Source organism: Zosterops lateralis (assembly GCF_965231275.1).
Source record: "Zosterops lateralis genome assembly, chromosome: Z".
Lineage (NCBI taxonomy): Eukaryota > Metazoa > Chordata > Aves > Passeriformes > Zosteropidae > Zosterops > Zosterops lateralis.
In genome coordinates this window covers 34,534,190-34,551,679 of record NC_139800.1, presented here as the reverse complement: position 1 = coordinate 34,551,679, position 17,490 = coordinate 34,534,190, and the positions used below count along the sequence as shown (strand labels likewise).

The window sequence follows — 17,490 nt, the reverse complement described above, 5'->3', positions numbered from 1 at the left end:
AGGCAAACAAAAAACTACCCTAAATAAATTGTTTCTTAGCAGCCATTGTCTGAAGACTTTTAGTTATACTGAGTACAGATATCTATGGATGATTCACTACATTGCTCTTGAACTGCTAAGGGATGCCAAATAATGGCAATGGCTGCCCTTACTGCAGTAAACACTGCAGTAAAAGTGTATAAGTGGATAAACACAAAATTGCTGTTTGGCAGAGAATGGGTAATCAAATATTCCTGCAGGATAGAATTCATTCACTACTCTGATGGCCTGTATAGTACAGTTTGGCAGTAGCAGATTCACAGCATGTCTGTACCTGCATCACAACACCTGGATATCACTGTCTGGGATGTGGAAACAAAGAGCCTTGGCTCCTAACTCACAGGTATCGTAGCATTGCAGTACGATTTGGCTTCAAAGGGACCTCAGGATATTTCCGGCCCAGCCTCGTGCGCAAAGCAGGGTTACAATAAGATCAGATCCAGTTGCTCAGAGTTGTATCCCAAAAGAATGTGAAAATCTCCAGGGAAGGACACAGCACAATCTCTCTGGGAGGCTTGTCCCAAAGCTTACTTGCCCTCTTCATCAGTAAGCAATGAACACATTATGGTAAAAGAGAAGCCTCCCAACTGCTAGTGATTTCACTGCCAATCTGATACACTCTATGAATGAGACACTGCAAGGCAGGCCAGTGAGAAGATACAAAAATTACATTATTTAAGTGCTTTTCAGACAATCAGAATTATATACTAGTCTTCCTTTTCAAATCTCAAGGAAAGATGCACAGAAAGATGCCTTTGCAATACACTGCAAAACCAATTTAAAATTTCAGCCATGCACTGAAGGGCTGATCTGCTGTGGTAGAAGGTCACAGTACAATTTCCCAGGAACTATTAACTTATGTTGGAAGAGAGGAATTAAATTTGTCAGAAGAAAAAGATATTCTTCAGCAACTCAATGTACTCTTAAAAAATAGCCAGTTGGGAAAAAAGTTAATGAACCACAAGCAAAACTCAAAACACAAGGACAAGCCAATTGAATCTTACCTCAGCCTCACAAAGTGCCCTTAGACCCTGTAATACTATGGCAGCAGGTGAAGCTTGATCGGGTTTTGTACATTCATTTAATACCTGGGAAATTGCAGCCAACATGTCTGCTCCATGCTGGTATGGTCTAAAGGAAAAAAAAATGAAAATAGAAGGCAATATTCACATATACACACAAGTTACAATTTATACATAAATATCTATTTTGTGCTGGTTTTATTTAAGTGACAAAACTGCCTTAGAGTGGGAGTTAACACACCAAAAAAACCATACAAGGAGGATATTACAGAGTGCTCTAAAGGCTGAGTGACATGGGGAATTAAATCAGTGGAATCAAGTTCTAACTAAAAGATCACAGAGTGGTTAAGTTTTAGAAGCCTTTGTCTAAGCATGTTGTGTTCAATAAAAGATTACATCATTCAAGAAGGGACTTAGAATGAAAGTCCAAATGCACTGTTGAAGACATTATTTTATGATTCTTTGTTGCAGTCTCCTGCAAGTAGTCCCTATTGTGTATTGGTAGAGATTCTGGCACTAAATGCTTTCTGTCCCTCTTACATAAGATGATTATGCTTTCCCTTTTTTTCTTTTTTTCCCCTGCTGCAATGCCACTTGTCTTTCCCTCAGTGACTGCATGGGCTGCTTTAGCTTTCCAGTCTTTTAACTATCCACTCAGTTTTACTGGGTTGTGGTGGGCAAGGTGTTCAACAGTTCCCCATACTATTGCTGTTAGAGATTCTGGTAAACGGCATCTGGTAGATGATTTATATGTGTGGTAAATTGTGACTTATCTATTTTCCCACACTTTCTTCCAAATAATTTCTAAGTGCATGAAAAATGTACATAAACCTGAACTCTAGCTATACCACTTACCTGGCAAAAAGAATATTACAAGTGCATTGAGATTTCTCTCTTGCTTTTCACTTTTAAAAAATTTCTTGAAAAATACTATTGGGCAAAATGGAAGGAGGTTGAAGAGGTAGGTAAAGGAAAAGGTATTTTCTTTAGGAACTTGTTTTTAGTTGATACTTAAAAGAAATATGAATCCTCTCAGCTGTTAGTAGCTGACCTTCAAGAAGGAAAGTGAAAACTGGAACCCAAGATAGATGACAAGTAGAAAAGATGATATGTGTGCATAAAATAAAATCATAAAAGCTGAGGTGTGCATAAAACCAGGAAGTAAATACTAATGCATTTAAAATACTCTTTCCAGGAACTGTAAATTATTATCAAGTAGTGATAGTCATGGATTGTTAGAGCTGGAAAGGTTCAATATATTATCCAGTTAGACTTGTACAACAGTCTTCTGTGGTACTATATCTGAATAAAGACCAAAAATGTACATGTGACAAAATACAGTTTTCAGAAAGAGAATTCTATCTTTCTTTCAATAGATCAAAAGAGAGACCATTAGTTCTTTCTTCTACTGTTTCACCTCTCCCTTTTTCTAATCTGGAAGTGTTATGCCTGAAGTTTCTACCCTGGGACCAGTATAAGATGCATCTTTTGTTCCAGGATGAAGTTCATTTAATTTTAACAGCACTTTTATATGTGTTATATTAGTCATAATAGAATACCCCAAACTTAGTAGCTGCTCAGATTAGCAATGGCTGAGTCAGCATCTCAACTAGAAAAATATTACTCACAATTAATGTAACAGAATAAGTAAAAATAATGATGCAGTTTTTTTGAAAACAACTCTTTTCCCTTACAAAGACATAAGATGGGTAATGCACTTACCTCAGCCTACATATATCTCTTATACAAGCAGCTTTGGCAATCAGCTTTTCCCATTGAGCATCTTTGTCAACAGACAGAGAGGGCACATCAGACATCGCCAAGAACTTCTGCAGTTCTGGGTAAATTCGATCCTAGAAAAGATTGCACTACAAAATGATCATCACAGCTTTAACAGTGCAACTGGATTTTCAATTGGTAGCACTTCTACAGGACTTCTACATACCACTTTGATCTTTAATATGGTAACTTTTTTTTTTTTCATTATTCGACTCTAATGCTATATTGAGATCGAACTGGCTTTTGCAGACCAGGTATCTACGGCATCTTTAAAAAAATCAGAAGCAAATTACTGTACATAACTTGTGCTGATTTTGTCTGGGATAGAGTTGCTCTTCACAATGGCTGGTATGGGGTTGTGTTTTATATTTGTATATCAACCCTTAACACAGGGTTGATAATATTGAGATGTTTTTGTTATTGCTGAGCAGGGTTTACACACAGCCAAGGCTTTTTCTGCTTTTAATACTCATGCTGGTGAGGAAGTTGGGGATACGTGTGAGGCTGGGAGGAGACACAGCCAGGATGGGTGACACAAACTGACCAGAGAGATATTCCAGACCATATGACATCATGCTCAGGATATAAAGTGGAAGGAAGAAGGAAGGGGGAGACATTTGGATTGATGACATCTGTGTTCCCAAGCCACCATAACACATGATCTCTATCCTGGAGATGGCTGAACACCTGTCAGCCCATACAGAGTAGTGAATTAATTCCTTGTTTTGTTTTGCTTTGCTTATGTGCACAGTTTTTGCTTTCCTATAAAACTGTCTATTTCAACCCACCAGCTTTCTTCATTTCACCCTTCTGATTTTTCTCCCCAATCTTACTGGTGGGTGGGAGTGTGAGTGAGTGGCTGTGTGGTACTTGGTTGCTAGCTGGGGTTAAACCACAATACTAAGGTCTTGTTCTTACTGCACATAACGAAAAGCAGAAAGCCATCCTTTGAACAATATTTTTCCTAATCGCAGTTTGTGATGTCATGAAATGACAAGAAAGTTTCATGAAAGACATACTACTGAAATATTCCACCAGAAGATCAGTATAGGCATCATTAACATCATTTACTTCATAGTGCTGACATACTAGTAGAAGCAATGCCCCACAATTATTTTCTTCCTTGGTTAGCAGTAACAAAGTTTTTCAACTGGACTTATTACAGTGACACTATAAGAAGTTTCTAACCTGTCTTTCCCATAATGATGTCATCAGCCGTGAGGCAATTGCTCTGAGCTTAGGTGTGCTCCCCAGCATGTATATGGCACGTAGAATCTGAGCTACACAAACCTGAAAGAAATTTTTAACCAGGTGTTTTTGTTATTTTCTATGTCCAAGGACAAAGAGTAATCTACAAATCATCATTTTACAGCCAAGCACAACCAGGAAAAAAAATCCAAGTGCTATATCAGAAATAAACTGAAAGTCATTTTCCAAAAAACTTCAGCAAACAACAAGTCAAAGAGCATCCTCTCATGACATATATAATGATCATAAAGTATAGACAGTAAAGACTAATGCACATTTCACTTTAAAACAAATATCATATCCCATCCAAAAGATCAGAAAGCAATGCTGAAGCTTAAAATTCAGTTAAGCAATACATAGGTATACATTGCTCAGTCTGAATAGTTTTTATAAAAATATGACTTTTTATTGGTACGGTTTTCATTTTACTAAAAATCTTTCATTCTGACCTTATGTACACCAAGTGCAGGCAATGTATACAATATCTCCCTGTAAAGTGCAGGCTCCAAAGGTCTTCCCAATTTAAATATCAGAACCGGGATCAGATTTGGGACCTAAAATAGAACAAATGCAGGAAATGAATTGGAATTTGCCAAATTTGCCAAGATGATAACTTAGAAAAGACAATGAACTTAATGAACTTGTTCCAACATATTAGAAAATCATACTTTTTATGCATTTTTTCTGCCGGTATATATAACAAACCTGTCACATAATACAATATAACTTATTGAATTCCTTACTATATGGTACAAAACTTCCAGAGAGCTGCTGCTGAAGTTACAATAAAGTAAAGAAGACATATATGTCTCCATTGCCTTTTTGATCAGATTTTCAGTATTTGCACACCAGCAGGTGCTACAGTTTATTCTTGTGCACCTTCTTATCACTGTGTGATTACATCTAATCTTAAATTAAATCTACTCATGATGTCATTTTTTATGACTACTTAAAACACAAACACACAGAGACGCACAAATATATACGCTATTTATATATGAGATTTTTTATATATATGAGTGGTTTATACAGATATTGATTTTTAAAAAAAGGAAAATTCTGCTACAACATTTGTTTCAATGTGCATTTTTACATGAGCAAATGCTAACATTTTTCACTGTAAAAAGATCTGTCTCAGTCCACAGGAAGAATAATAATTAATAATTCAACTACTGTAGGATTTTGCATACTTGGCTCTGTTCTGGTTCCAAATCAGAGACCAAATATCATTTATTCTACAAGTCATCACTATCTTTACAGTTCAACAATGTAAACTGGTACTTCCACAAAATTAAACTAAATTATGGAATCTGCATTTACCACCTAATGAATTAACAATAATGCAGTACTTTTTTCTATTTTCCAAATAGTATTTGACATTCTTATATAGAACAATCCCTTAATAAACCAAAAATATTACAGATCTTTGTGCGATTGACTAGTCTTCCTCCTTCTCTATTTCTCAAGGTTGTTGTCCACGTTCCTTAGAATCAGTCATCACCCTACGACCTACCTAGAAAGAGGACTGGCTTTATGCAAATATTTCAAAGCACAATCAATAAATGAAACAGAGAATTTAGGGTAGTATTCATCTGAACAGATTTTCACACCCAAACTGAAAGCATCTTCCCACGGGCAACCTCTCTCCCCTTTCTTTCAAACTTTCAGATTTAAGAAAAGTTGGGAAGTTTTACAGTTTCTGTTGTGTCCTGATTTTGGCTAGGCTAGAACTAAGTTTCTTCATAGTACTTGTTGGCAATGATTTATAAGGGAAACAGTGTTGAAAACACTGAAGTTCCTTGCTGTCATGATATTCTTTAAAACAGAAAAGGGCATGGGGGAAGTAAGTTACACCATTTCTCTAGCACATGGCAGAACTGATTAAGGTAAATTCTAGTCCCAGTTAAAATACAGCAATGAGATTAAATGTTAATGTCTGCATTAACACTGAAACACAGAAAAGCGAAAACACGGCACTCAAAACTTGAGATTTAATTGGCTGTCCAACCTTTTCTTCCCACTCCCTAACCATAATTTATTTCTTTAATCTACTCGGTGGAGTTGTACATGCTGAAGAGACAACAGCACCGCTTGAGAGAAAAATATCTACATTAGTATACAGGAAGAAAACTAAAATTAACTTCCTGATTAAAGAGAACCCAAAAGCAGACTTGTCAAAGGCTCAACATCCTTCAAGCAAGAACCTGTTTTGGTTAAATTAAGCCTTAGGTAACAGTGAGGTTATGCAGAAACCAAATAATACAGGTAGACAAAAAGTCCTCTTGAACATAGGAGACCTGATAGAGGAAAGCAGTTTTATTTCTGGGCACCTGTACCTTGAGTGTCAAGAAAAAAAACATCACCTGATTAGCTAAATCTTTACCTAAATCTTTGAATAATACAAGGTAAACTGCAGGGTGATGAGTAAGCAGTGGGCATCGGGTATCGTTGGGGTATTTTATCGGGTATCATTAACCCCAACACAGCAACCTCCACCACCATAAGTTTTGGTTAAGTTTCAAAATTCTCAAGGAGGTCACCCATGCTCCTCCACATGTTTTTCATCCAACCGTGAACATGTGAATAGGGAAGAAATGTCTTCTAATAAAATTATCCAAAAGGTTTCATATGCAGCAGAATAACTGAAAGGCTCTCTGCTCAGAGGCTAAGAGGATTTTGTCAATTTTTTAAATCATTTCCAACCCTGATAAATGCTGTGCTGGGCAAATAGGCTAAATAAGACAGCAGTAGAGATGATAGATATGTCATTATAATGATCAACATCCTCACCTAAGCTGTTTTCTACCAGTCTCTTCCCATAGTACCTCTTCCTCTTTCCAGAGGCAGGTTCTTGGGCAACTCAGTTTCATCTTAAGCTAGTTCTCTAGCCAATGGACTACATCCTTCATTTTTATCAGCTGTAGCTACACTGGACTACACATCAGCAATGAGATGAAATGATGTTAAAAATAAATTATATTCACAATCCTTAGTTACAACGGCATGCAAACCTTCTAAAGTCAGTCTATTTAAGCCCAGCCTTCATCAGCTGTAATGGGAAATTCATTTCAAGTCCTGTCTCTATGTTAATTATCTTGTTACAAAGTTCATTCTACAGTAAACATATATTAAATCAAAGTTCTAAAATGACTTTTACACTAACGTGTAGTAAACAGATACTAAGTTTGGTTTACCAAATTCTCAGGAAATGTTTATGCATGTGCTACAGTAAAGACAGAAACTTTTTAAAGAGTATTATCCTTTAAATTCTGTTTGTTTTGAACTGTATATTTCAACTGTAAGATTAGCAAAACTCCAAAATGTTCTGGTACAGCAAAGCTGCCCCTCCCTTCATCTCCCTCATATAATGGACAAACAATGCTGGGATTAATTTCAATATTAAATTTATGCTACATCTTCATCAAGGGCGTAACAGCTCCACAAAGCTGATATGACAATTCACTGGCTCCCAGTAGGCAGGAACTAGTTTCAGAATGGTATACGTGCTGCCTGTCAACACTGCCTTCTGCATTCCCCATGGTACCAGAGGATGCAGAAGTTAGGTCAAGAGTGTCATTAGGAATCTGAAGAAGGGTTTTGACATAATGTTTTTTGGTTTCAAAACTAATTTTTATCACAGAAATGATGCTGAGTTTTTTCAACAATTCTCCCTTTAAAAATAAAACTAAACATGTGAGACAAAACTATATTATTTAATAAAAACACCTGAGAAGTATTCTCTGCCATTTGATGGCATGGTTTCTTCTGTGGGACAACTTTTTTTCAAGAACAGAAGCTAGGAGAGACTAGCAGGTTCCATTTCTGGGCTGAATTTTGGCAGATTAACCATCAACCTAGTTGTACAGTAGGCAAGACAGTGAAATGAGATTTCTGAAAGCATACAGCACTCAGGCATTTCTTGCTTCAATGAACAAGACAAAATTACTGGACAATTTAGACAAACGAAGAAACAAGTTTTTCAGGTAAGTGCATAAATGTAGCTAAATTTCTCTTTATAAAACTATTAAATAAATTTCTCTCAAAAATGAGAAACACTTTTTAGGAAACACAAGCTAGGTTTTCAAAAGTTTCATGTACTCTAGAAGGATCCTAATCAATAAGTTACAATCATGAAGAGTCTGTCCACAAGCTCGGAATACGACATGATTCTTTCCCTACATCTACTTGCTAAAGTTTACATAATGAATCAAACAAAAAAAGCATCAGGCACTACCTGAATGAGCTAAATTCTGTTCAACATATCCTTAAACATGTTTTCTACATTAATTAAAAAAAAATTACATTTTTGGGTATTAATGCAATCCCAAACCCCAACAAACAGAAAATAATGCACCTTCAGATGGATTTCCCAGAAGATGTCATTTACCACTAAAATAGTTTATTCCAGCAGTTCAAAGATCATAAAGAATGCATGTCCCCTATAGACTCATAATCTTCAAATAACAGTAATAGATCTTGTTCTATATCCACCAGTGACCTCAGTCAGATGATTTCATTTCTTCTCCTTGCAGCACAACAAGGGTTTCACAGAGTGTAATAACTGCACAAGTGTAATTTCTGCACAAGACAATTCATACAGTTAGAAAGACTGTATTAAGTCCTTCATGTGTCTCTGCAGCCTGAGAAGCAATTTGACTTCAGAAAGCCTAACAGCCCATGTACTACTACTCTTCATTCCTCAGCCTTTAGAAAATTCTTCTGGGCTTTCTTCCCTAGTGAAAGTTCAGACCCACTACTTCAAAATGCTTCAGCTAAAACCATCATCTTGCATCATAAAAAGGCTTTCACACAGCGGGGAAAGAGGAGATACATGTAGAGAAACATTCTGTAGCCTCTCTTCAGGGATAAGGTAAGGAAAAAAAAACCCCAAACCAAAAATAAAGCATAACCAGAACAATGTCTGCAAGATCAATTACAGTAATAATGTTTAAACCTAGTGATGTTTTTTAAGTGCTCCATCAGTTTAAACAACAGACTCCTCATAAAAACAAAATTCAGGGTGAAAACAGGAGCTACTGTTAGTGAACTCTGTGAAGAGTTGGATTAAACATGAAAGTAATCTCTCTTTCTGACTCTGTTTTGTTCTGAAACACAATTCTTCAACTAGGCTTTGCACAGGAATCACCTGTGGCTTTTCAATTCAATATCCATAGCTACAACCAGTGTGCCCCTTGGTGAACAACAAAGTAATGAAATTTCACTAGCAGGACAATTTGTGACTGTCTAGATCACTTAAAAAAAACCCCAAACAACCAACAACAAAAACCCCCACCACACAATTTTTTTTATGCCATGAGCTTCACCACAACATCTCAGCATTTCTATATACTCTGCTGGAGTACAGGGAACTCACAGTGGCTACAAAGTAGACACTTTTTAATTTTGCCCTTTAGACATTTAACTTCTGCAACATTAAGTGCTAAAGTAGTAGCTAGCAAACTTATAGCCCAAGTTTACTTTGATTTGGACACGATTCAAAGATTCAAAGAATTCAGAATATACTTGTTACAAATATCTGGCTTTAAACTGAGTGTTTAAGTGTCATTAACACCAAAGGAACAGATTCAAGTTAATATAAATGTGACTGTCTAAAAATAAGATGGGGCTTAACAGCCACTTTTTGTTTTCTTCTTTCTATACCTGTTCTCTGATGTCCTTCATCTTCAGAACAGCCTTCTAACTACTATGCTGCACACCACCTTTCACTGCATCCTTCAGAAAGTGCCCTAAAGAACTGAAGATTCAAAATGTCTAACAAGTTTGTTGTGATGAGTTTTTCACTTTCTTAACTTACATTCCAACCACTTACTTCCACCATCTTTTATAAAGCACCATTTATTTCTGTGGAACTGAATAAAACACAGAACCAAATACAGCAATTCCTGAAGTATAACTCTACCATCAATATGTTAGTGTTAGTTGCCACTCACACTGCTGACTGAGTTTATTAAAGTAATTGATTATATCTTCCATCCAGGAGCTTCAATGCTTTTTCTCTCTGTATGGTTATTGCAGGAAAAAGCCAAGTCTAAGGCAATTCCTCTGCCTCAGAGAGAGCACTGAACCTACAAGAAACAATGTGATAATCTTTCAGTGTAGTACTACATTGTAATAATCTCTACAGGGCCATTAAGCATACTCAGAACTAAAATAACTTGTCAGAGACAAGACAGATGCCAGCTGATGCCAAGTTCAAATGAGCCAGACAGTAAGGTGAAGTTACAAACCATTAAAATCTTTTGGAGTAAAATATGTCATTTAAAAGATAGAAATGCATTAAATATTGTTAACTGGAGAATATGATGTCCTTGGTTGCACTTAGCTAAGGACTAGGAACAGAAACATCATTCCAATGAAGCACACTTTTTTTCCCAAGCCAAATTTTCAAATACTACTCAGGAGAACATTTGCTTTATTACCAATTATACTGATTGCTTTATGTGATACTACTACGAAGATATCTGATCATACTACATATTTTGCAGAAAAGTATTTTAAAGCCCACAATAATTTTAAAAACTAAAAGCTCTCCATCTACATGCCTTATCAGCGACAAAATGTGAGCCAGTAAGAAAGTATCAACAAATCAGGTTGAGTTCTGCATTTTTGCAATGGTTTCTAACTCACACAGACTTCTGCTGATTGCAAGGGAAAAAAAATAGGATGAAGTCTGAACTTCATCTTCTCATTGCCTTTGGACACAAGTCATGCTTCCCAGCACCAGGGAGGATTTTTTCATGAGCCTGGAACATTTATTAATTCTAAGGTATTTTGACCACCCTGGTTAGCTCAACAGGATATGTACTTACTGTATTGGTGAACAAAACCTTTGGCTTAAAATAAGAATAAAAGAAGCAGAAAAACCACTCACATAATGCTGAACATGAATAGCTTCAGTTTAAACCACTCTCCCTGTATCTGTCTAAAGCTTCTGTAATTCTGCTGATTTGCTCCTTGATTTGTCTCTAAACCTGTTTATTTAAAGTCAGTGGAGCTGCCCTGGGGTGACTTCATGATGCTTGTATCCTCAGCTCTCTGTTCTGTTAATGCTGGATATTGAGTTTTACACCTTTAAGATGGGTTCTGACAGCAAAGAGGGAGAAAGAAGAAGCATGCAGTTTGTTTTCAGAAACTGCACTCACCCCTCTGCATTCTGCTCCTGGACTGTGTTGTCTGCAGCATGGACAGACAGCGGGGCAGAGCTTTCCTTTGCTTTTTACTTAGCTTTTAGTTAGCTGAGGCAGAGAAGTTCCCTGAATGTTTTTTTTTTCTTTTTCTTGGAACTGCTTAAACCTGTTCTGGACTGAAAACCCAGAAAAACACCAAGAGCGTGAGCCCCCCAGCGGGGCCCAGGATGTAATTTCCAGCACAAGAGGCACTGATAAGTGACAGGGTGAGCTGAACTACAACCCACAGCAAGGATATTCTTAATTTTGCCATCTCTCTTCAGGATGGTGAGAGCTTTTTTTGTTTAATATTTTTAATATTTTATGCTTGTGAACACTTGGCTTGTTGAATGAATAGTTTTTTCCACTTTTCTCTAAGGAAATTTTTTCCCAAACCAGCTGAGGGAGGGGCCTCTTGAATTTGCTTTCTAGAAGGACCCCATTCAGACATTTCCTCCCAAAAATTTTCCCTAAACCAGGACAGGAGCTATTTTAGATTAATCCAGTGAAATTCACAACAGTCATTACCTACAGTCATTCCCTACAGTCAGGCTTCAGAGCATTCTGCTTACGTACCATATTATTTCAGTGGTATTTTTTCAGCAAGTTACTCCTTTTCTTGTATGATGATTAAGTTGCATTTTGAATAACTATACCAAATAGTTAATAAACAAAGCATTATTCCTTTCCTGTAATATGCCACTGATTCATCATCCAACTCAAAGACCCAATGCAACGAAACAGGTTAGAGACAGTCCACAAAAATGGGAACACTGAGCACCTGGAGCTATCTTGGTCGTTTTTACACAGCTAGGTAGGCACAAAAAGAAACGTGCCTTACTTGCAGCAGCTTGGATCAGAAGTCAAAGAAAGATTCTCACAACAGGACAAATGTTGTAGGTAGGTAAGATGGGTCTTACCTACCCTTTCCTAGAGAATAATTAATTTACAAGGACTAGAACCTGCATGCCTGGTTACCCACAAACTACTGACAAACTACTCATAGTTGAGGTGTACTGCTCATAATAGTTTTAAAGCTGACTTTCAGAAACATTTTCAAGAAAAAACAAAGTTAAAGAAGAGATACCCAGGTGATTCTACATCAGCTCAGCTTTGCTTTTATACAGAAGTGCAACTCATTTTGGTTACTTCTGACCCTTGAATACAGTTAAGCGCTTTCTCCTTAAGTGAGAAACTGAAGTTTTAGTAACTACTTTGAAAAAAAAAAAAAGGCAGGTCAACAAAGCATCTATACATTTTCTTAAGCTTTGTGTCTTCCCTCAAAAATCTGTCTCAGTTACATGAGAAAATCTATCTGGAAGACTCATTTCTGACTCCTGCCTCAGGATCAGATCGTTATAGTGAGATCACAGTTTTCATTACCTCCAAAATTTTACATTCTTTCCCTTTTCATTGATTAGCTCCACACCCTTCCTCTTTAGACAAGAGGTCTAAATGGCTTGTAGGAGGTAAAAAGTGTTATTTTCCAGCAAAATCATTCTACTTCTAACCTGTCTGCTTTTTACAGGATTTTGTTTTTCCTAGAGATAAGATTTTTATGCTACCAGCTTTCCGACATATACTTAAATAATACAGTCAAAATTGTAACCTTTTAAAACTTCTATGCTGTAGAACATGCAAACTATTTGAGAAGAAAGCAATTTTAAAAAGCCCAAGAAAATAAAGCCTGTCTTTATGGCATAAATTGAAGCCAAATCAACACTTCTCTCCTGCCTATTTCACAAATAAATTATGGTTGTTTCTGTACAATGCCTTCTGCATTATGTAGCTGTTTCCAGATAACCTGCTTCATCTTTTCAGATTACATAGGTAACTTTAAGCATCCTGTCTAATTCTAGCTTGCATTCAGTACTGAAGCAGACAAAGTCTATGCCCATATTTCTAAGAAGCAAGAATAAAGATGTCACAAGGGACTTGGCAGTCTTCCAGTAACCACAAAAGAACATAGAGAATAAGTCATAAGGTCACCAGGAGTTAGAAATTATTTGGTAGCCCCTTTTCAGGTTCCTCATGTTGTATTTTCATGCTTCCTAGATAATATCAACAAATAAGCCAGTCTCCTTCTTAAGTCTAAACAATGACAAAATATTCCAAAACAGAGACATAATACATATTTTGCTCTTAGTGACACACTAAAGGGAACAAGCTGAGAGTATATTTGTGCACATGTTTGTGCAGGATGAGGGGAGGTCTGTATTATCAGTAACTGCAGTGCCCAGATGCAAACAGCTGGTGAGACTGGGATCCAGAGGGCATGTTCTCAGCACACTGACCACCTATGCACTGTTGTTGGAGGGATCCATACTGTACCTACTGGCAATGCAGCCTTGCCACTTGTTGGACCTAGGATCATGAAGCTTTGGCAGACTTGCCCCATTTAGGCTGCAAAATCCAACCCAGCTCCTGAAAAAAAACCCCAAACAACTAAAAATAAATCTTTACCTGAGAACAATCAGCCTTAGCTATTTCTATTGTAGCCTGGAGTACATCACGAAGGCTGTCTCCATTTTCTTGGATCAGTAGATAAGCCAACAAAAGAAAAACATGGGCAGGTACTTGAGTTGTAAAAGGTAGCAGTGACTTCACTGAAGATAACCAGTTAGAAATGGCAGACTTCTCTTTCATGAGCTCCATGATCTTCCAGGTTGTATACAATGAATTGTAAGAGCTGGTTACGGGGAAAAGGAGTTTGCAGGACACCTGAGAACAAGTGAAACAAATTAAAGTCTCAATCAAATAAACAAGATATCAAAAAAGAACAATCGTAACATCTAAAATATTTTTTGGTCCAATGCAATAAAATATAAATAAATAAACTGTGATACACTTTTTCAAAATCTTTTATATGAATTCTTGCACTACAGATGTTTCAATGGGTTAATAATTCCCTGCTCAGGGGTTTCCTTTTTATCTGATTTCCATCACTCCTGTTCTTGATGGTAACTGCAGTGCTATTTGCTCACAAAAATGCACATTGTAATTCTAGAGTACTTAAAAAAATTATGTTTCTGGCAATGACCGTATAATACCAGAATTTTAACTGTCATCTACATTTTTTTAAAAAACTGTCTTAACTCTTAGTAGTACTTAATACCACAGTTTAAGTTAATTCACATTTTTTTGTTTAAAAATTGACTTTACATTTTTTTAATTATGAAATGCTTTGCTTCTCAGAACAAAATGTTCTACAGTTGTGTCACTGAAAACAGGAAAGTAAACTCTATCCAATTTGTTAGGTTTGAAAGCTGACATTACTTTAATAGCATAGATGCATGGGGAATTCTCAAAGCATTCATGCCCAGTAATCTAATATACTGGTTTCGGAAACTAATACATATTTCTGAAACTAATACATATTCATCCCATTTTTGAATACATCTATACATGCTAATTATTTCCATGGACTTGACTGGATATGGTTCCACATCTTCTGATGTATCTGTTCTCCTTGAGAGTGCCTGAAATATGTCATCAAGTCATTATCTAATTCTCTTATCATTTTTTGGTCTGACACACAACCCTTGTTCTCAAAATTAAGATATCAGCTAATACATTTTAATCACTAACACAAATAAATAAGGAAGTATTAGCTGGAACATGAGTTATTAGTCACATTCACAGGGAGTTAAGACAAGGCCACACCAACTTCTGGCATTTGTACTAAGCACTGTAGGGTACAAAACTAAGAATTAGCCAGGAATATAGGGAACATATACTATTGTGCTTAAGTTAAAAGAATTTTCCAACATCTTCCCCCACTCCTCCATAGACTTCTTCTTACAGAAATACAGCCTTTTTGGTAACAGTTGCAGTCATGGAAGATACCATTTTATCAGCACAAAAGTTGTAAAATACAAACAAGGAATTCTTTTAAGTCAGATTTTTATATAAGGGTATATATATTTTAAAGCTGCTGTAAAATGAAGTTCAATGTTTTTCAACAAAGCAGGAAAGTTTAATACAAGACATGACATCTCTTCCCCATTAATTATTTGCTTCCTTAGAAAATACCGTTACATTACCAAGACAGTAGTTAGCAGGCAATAATCAGGTGAAGAACATTTATGTAAAGGTAAGGTGAAGAAAGTATTTGAGAAGATATCTCCAAATGAACATTAAAAGTGGAATGCAGTATCCAAAAGGCTAGAGCCCATTCAGCTTTAAATCACCAGGGGAAAAAAAGTCTCTGAGTGGCAAAAGCTGTTGTAATTAAAACTCAGAACTTCATTTTTAATCACACTGTTTGATTCAATGTAAATTTATTTTGGCTAATGGAAGGTAGAATACCTTTGTTATTTTAGATTACTTTTTAAAAATTACATTAAAGTTAGCTTATTCCACTACTTGCACATTACAACTACTCTATGTGAAAAATCAGTAATCTAAAGTGCTTTCTCCTCTGGCTGGCAAGATCACCTGGAGCGAAACATCTCTTCTGGATACAGCTGTGATACTTCCATTTGTTGAAAAAGGTATTTAAACTTTATCCAAGGACATACAGGAGGTTAATAAGAGTTTCAGGATCCATAAGATGTACTGTTTAGTTGCCTGTCTGTACAAGATAATAGGTCTTAAAATGAAGATCAGACTATAAAAGGTTTTTTGTTGTTTGAGGTTTTCTTTGGGAGCGTATTGTTTGTGAGGGTTTTTTGTGTTTGTGATGGTGTTGTTGTCATTTGTTTTGGTTTTTATATTTTTTTGAGTGCCTAAGAAAAACTGCTAAAATTGGTGGAGCCTGAAATATTATATTGTTATTTTCCATCCCACATTACATCCACAAAAGGTTTGCTGTGTAATTCTGCCTTTATTAGGAGGCTATAATCACAATTTTATTTTGTTGCTGCACTCTAATCAAGCAAGTTAAGTATAAAATTTCAGCCTACCAACAGAAATATATATATATATAAAGGTATGTGTGTGCACATACATACACATACCCACACACATATACACATATATATGCATATATAAAATCCCTCAGTGGCAAAGGGTACGTGAAGGCCCAGCCCCATGCTAACTTTCAAAATCATGGCATGGAAGGTGGAAGTATTCCCCACCACCATCCAAGCAAAACAAAAAATAAAAAAGCCATTAAAGAACATTTGACTTTTGAGTACTGTTAAAAGCAAAAAATAAAGAAGCACACCCTCAATGGAAAAGGTGACCAAATACCCACTGGGGACAACAAATCCTTGCTAGGTTTTGCATGGCTGCACACATGAAGGTCAGGAACTGGAACTGGCCAGATACCAAAAAGAAGAAATGGTTGATCAGATACATAAGCAGTTAAGCAGAAGCTCAGGGAAGACACAGGCCCATTACTAGACAGGACAGGGAAAAAGTTACAGATAATGCTGGCAAGACAGAGGTTCTCAATACCTCCTTTCCTCCTGATCAATGTGTTCTACTGAAGCTGGCAGCCTGCCACAAGTGGGCCCCCCCAGGGATCAGTACTGTTATGGAGACTGTAACATCTCCCTAAAATGATCTGGACGATCATTTGGTGAGGGACCAAAAGCACCCTCACCACGCTTGCTCTGTCACTAAACTGGGTTTTGAGTGGCATACATTGGCAGGGAGAGCCACCTTTCAGAGACAGGAACAGGCTCCAAAATTGAGCCACAAGAACTGTGTAGAGTTCAACCAAGAGAAGTGCAGAGTCCTGCACCTGGGAACACAAAACCAAAGAGCCCAGCCAGGTTAGGACCCAGGAGCCGTGGAACAGCCTTGCCAAGAGGAGCCCGGGGCTCCCAGCAGACAACAAACACACAGACACCAGTGCACTGCTGCAGCTACTGAGGCAATGTGGATCCTGAGGTGCATTCATGGGGGCACTGCTGAGAGAGATGTGATCATCCCACTTCACAGTGCTTGTCAGACTGCACATGGAGTGCTGTGTCCAGCTCTGGCCCCCACAGTTCCAAAACAGATGTGGACAGATTGAAGAAGGATCAAAGGAGTGTCATGAGTCAGGTCTTTTCACCTGCAGAAGTGAAGGCTCAAGAGGGATGTCATTATTTTTCAGTACTTGAAGAGCAGTAAATAAGACGACAGGCGCTCTCCCTTCACAAAGAGCCATATGAAGAACACAAAGGGCAATGGATACAAGATACCTGGAGAAGATCAGGGGTAACATTAAAAGAAAAACTTTTTTGATAGTGAAAACAATAATTTACTGGAACAACCCTCTCCAG

General features: G+C 37.0%; 1 protein-coding gene across 1 annotated transcript in view; it reads right to left on the bottom strand.

Annotated features, from left to right (window-relative positions):
* Positions 1–17,490, bottom strand: part of FOCAD (focadhesin) — a 94,218-nt gene that overhangs the window by 49,458 nt on the left and 27,270 nt on the right. The window contains exons 12-16 of the mRNA XM_083884532.1: positions 13,739–13,996; positions 4,538–4,642; positions 4,029–4,130; positions 2,784–2,914; positions 1,044–1,170 (exon numbers count right to left, since the gene is read on the bottom strand). Of these exons, the coding sequence (XP_083740658.1) occupies positions 1,044–1,170; positions 2,784–2,914; positions 4,029–4,130; positions 4,538–4,642; positions 13,739–13,996 (723 nt within the window). The remainder of the gene's footprint in view (positions 1–1,043; positions 1,171–2,783; positions 2,915–4,028; positions 4,131–4,537; positions 4,643–13,738; positions 13,997–17,490) is intronic.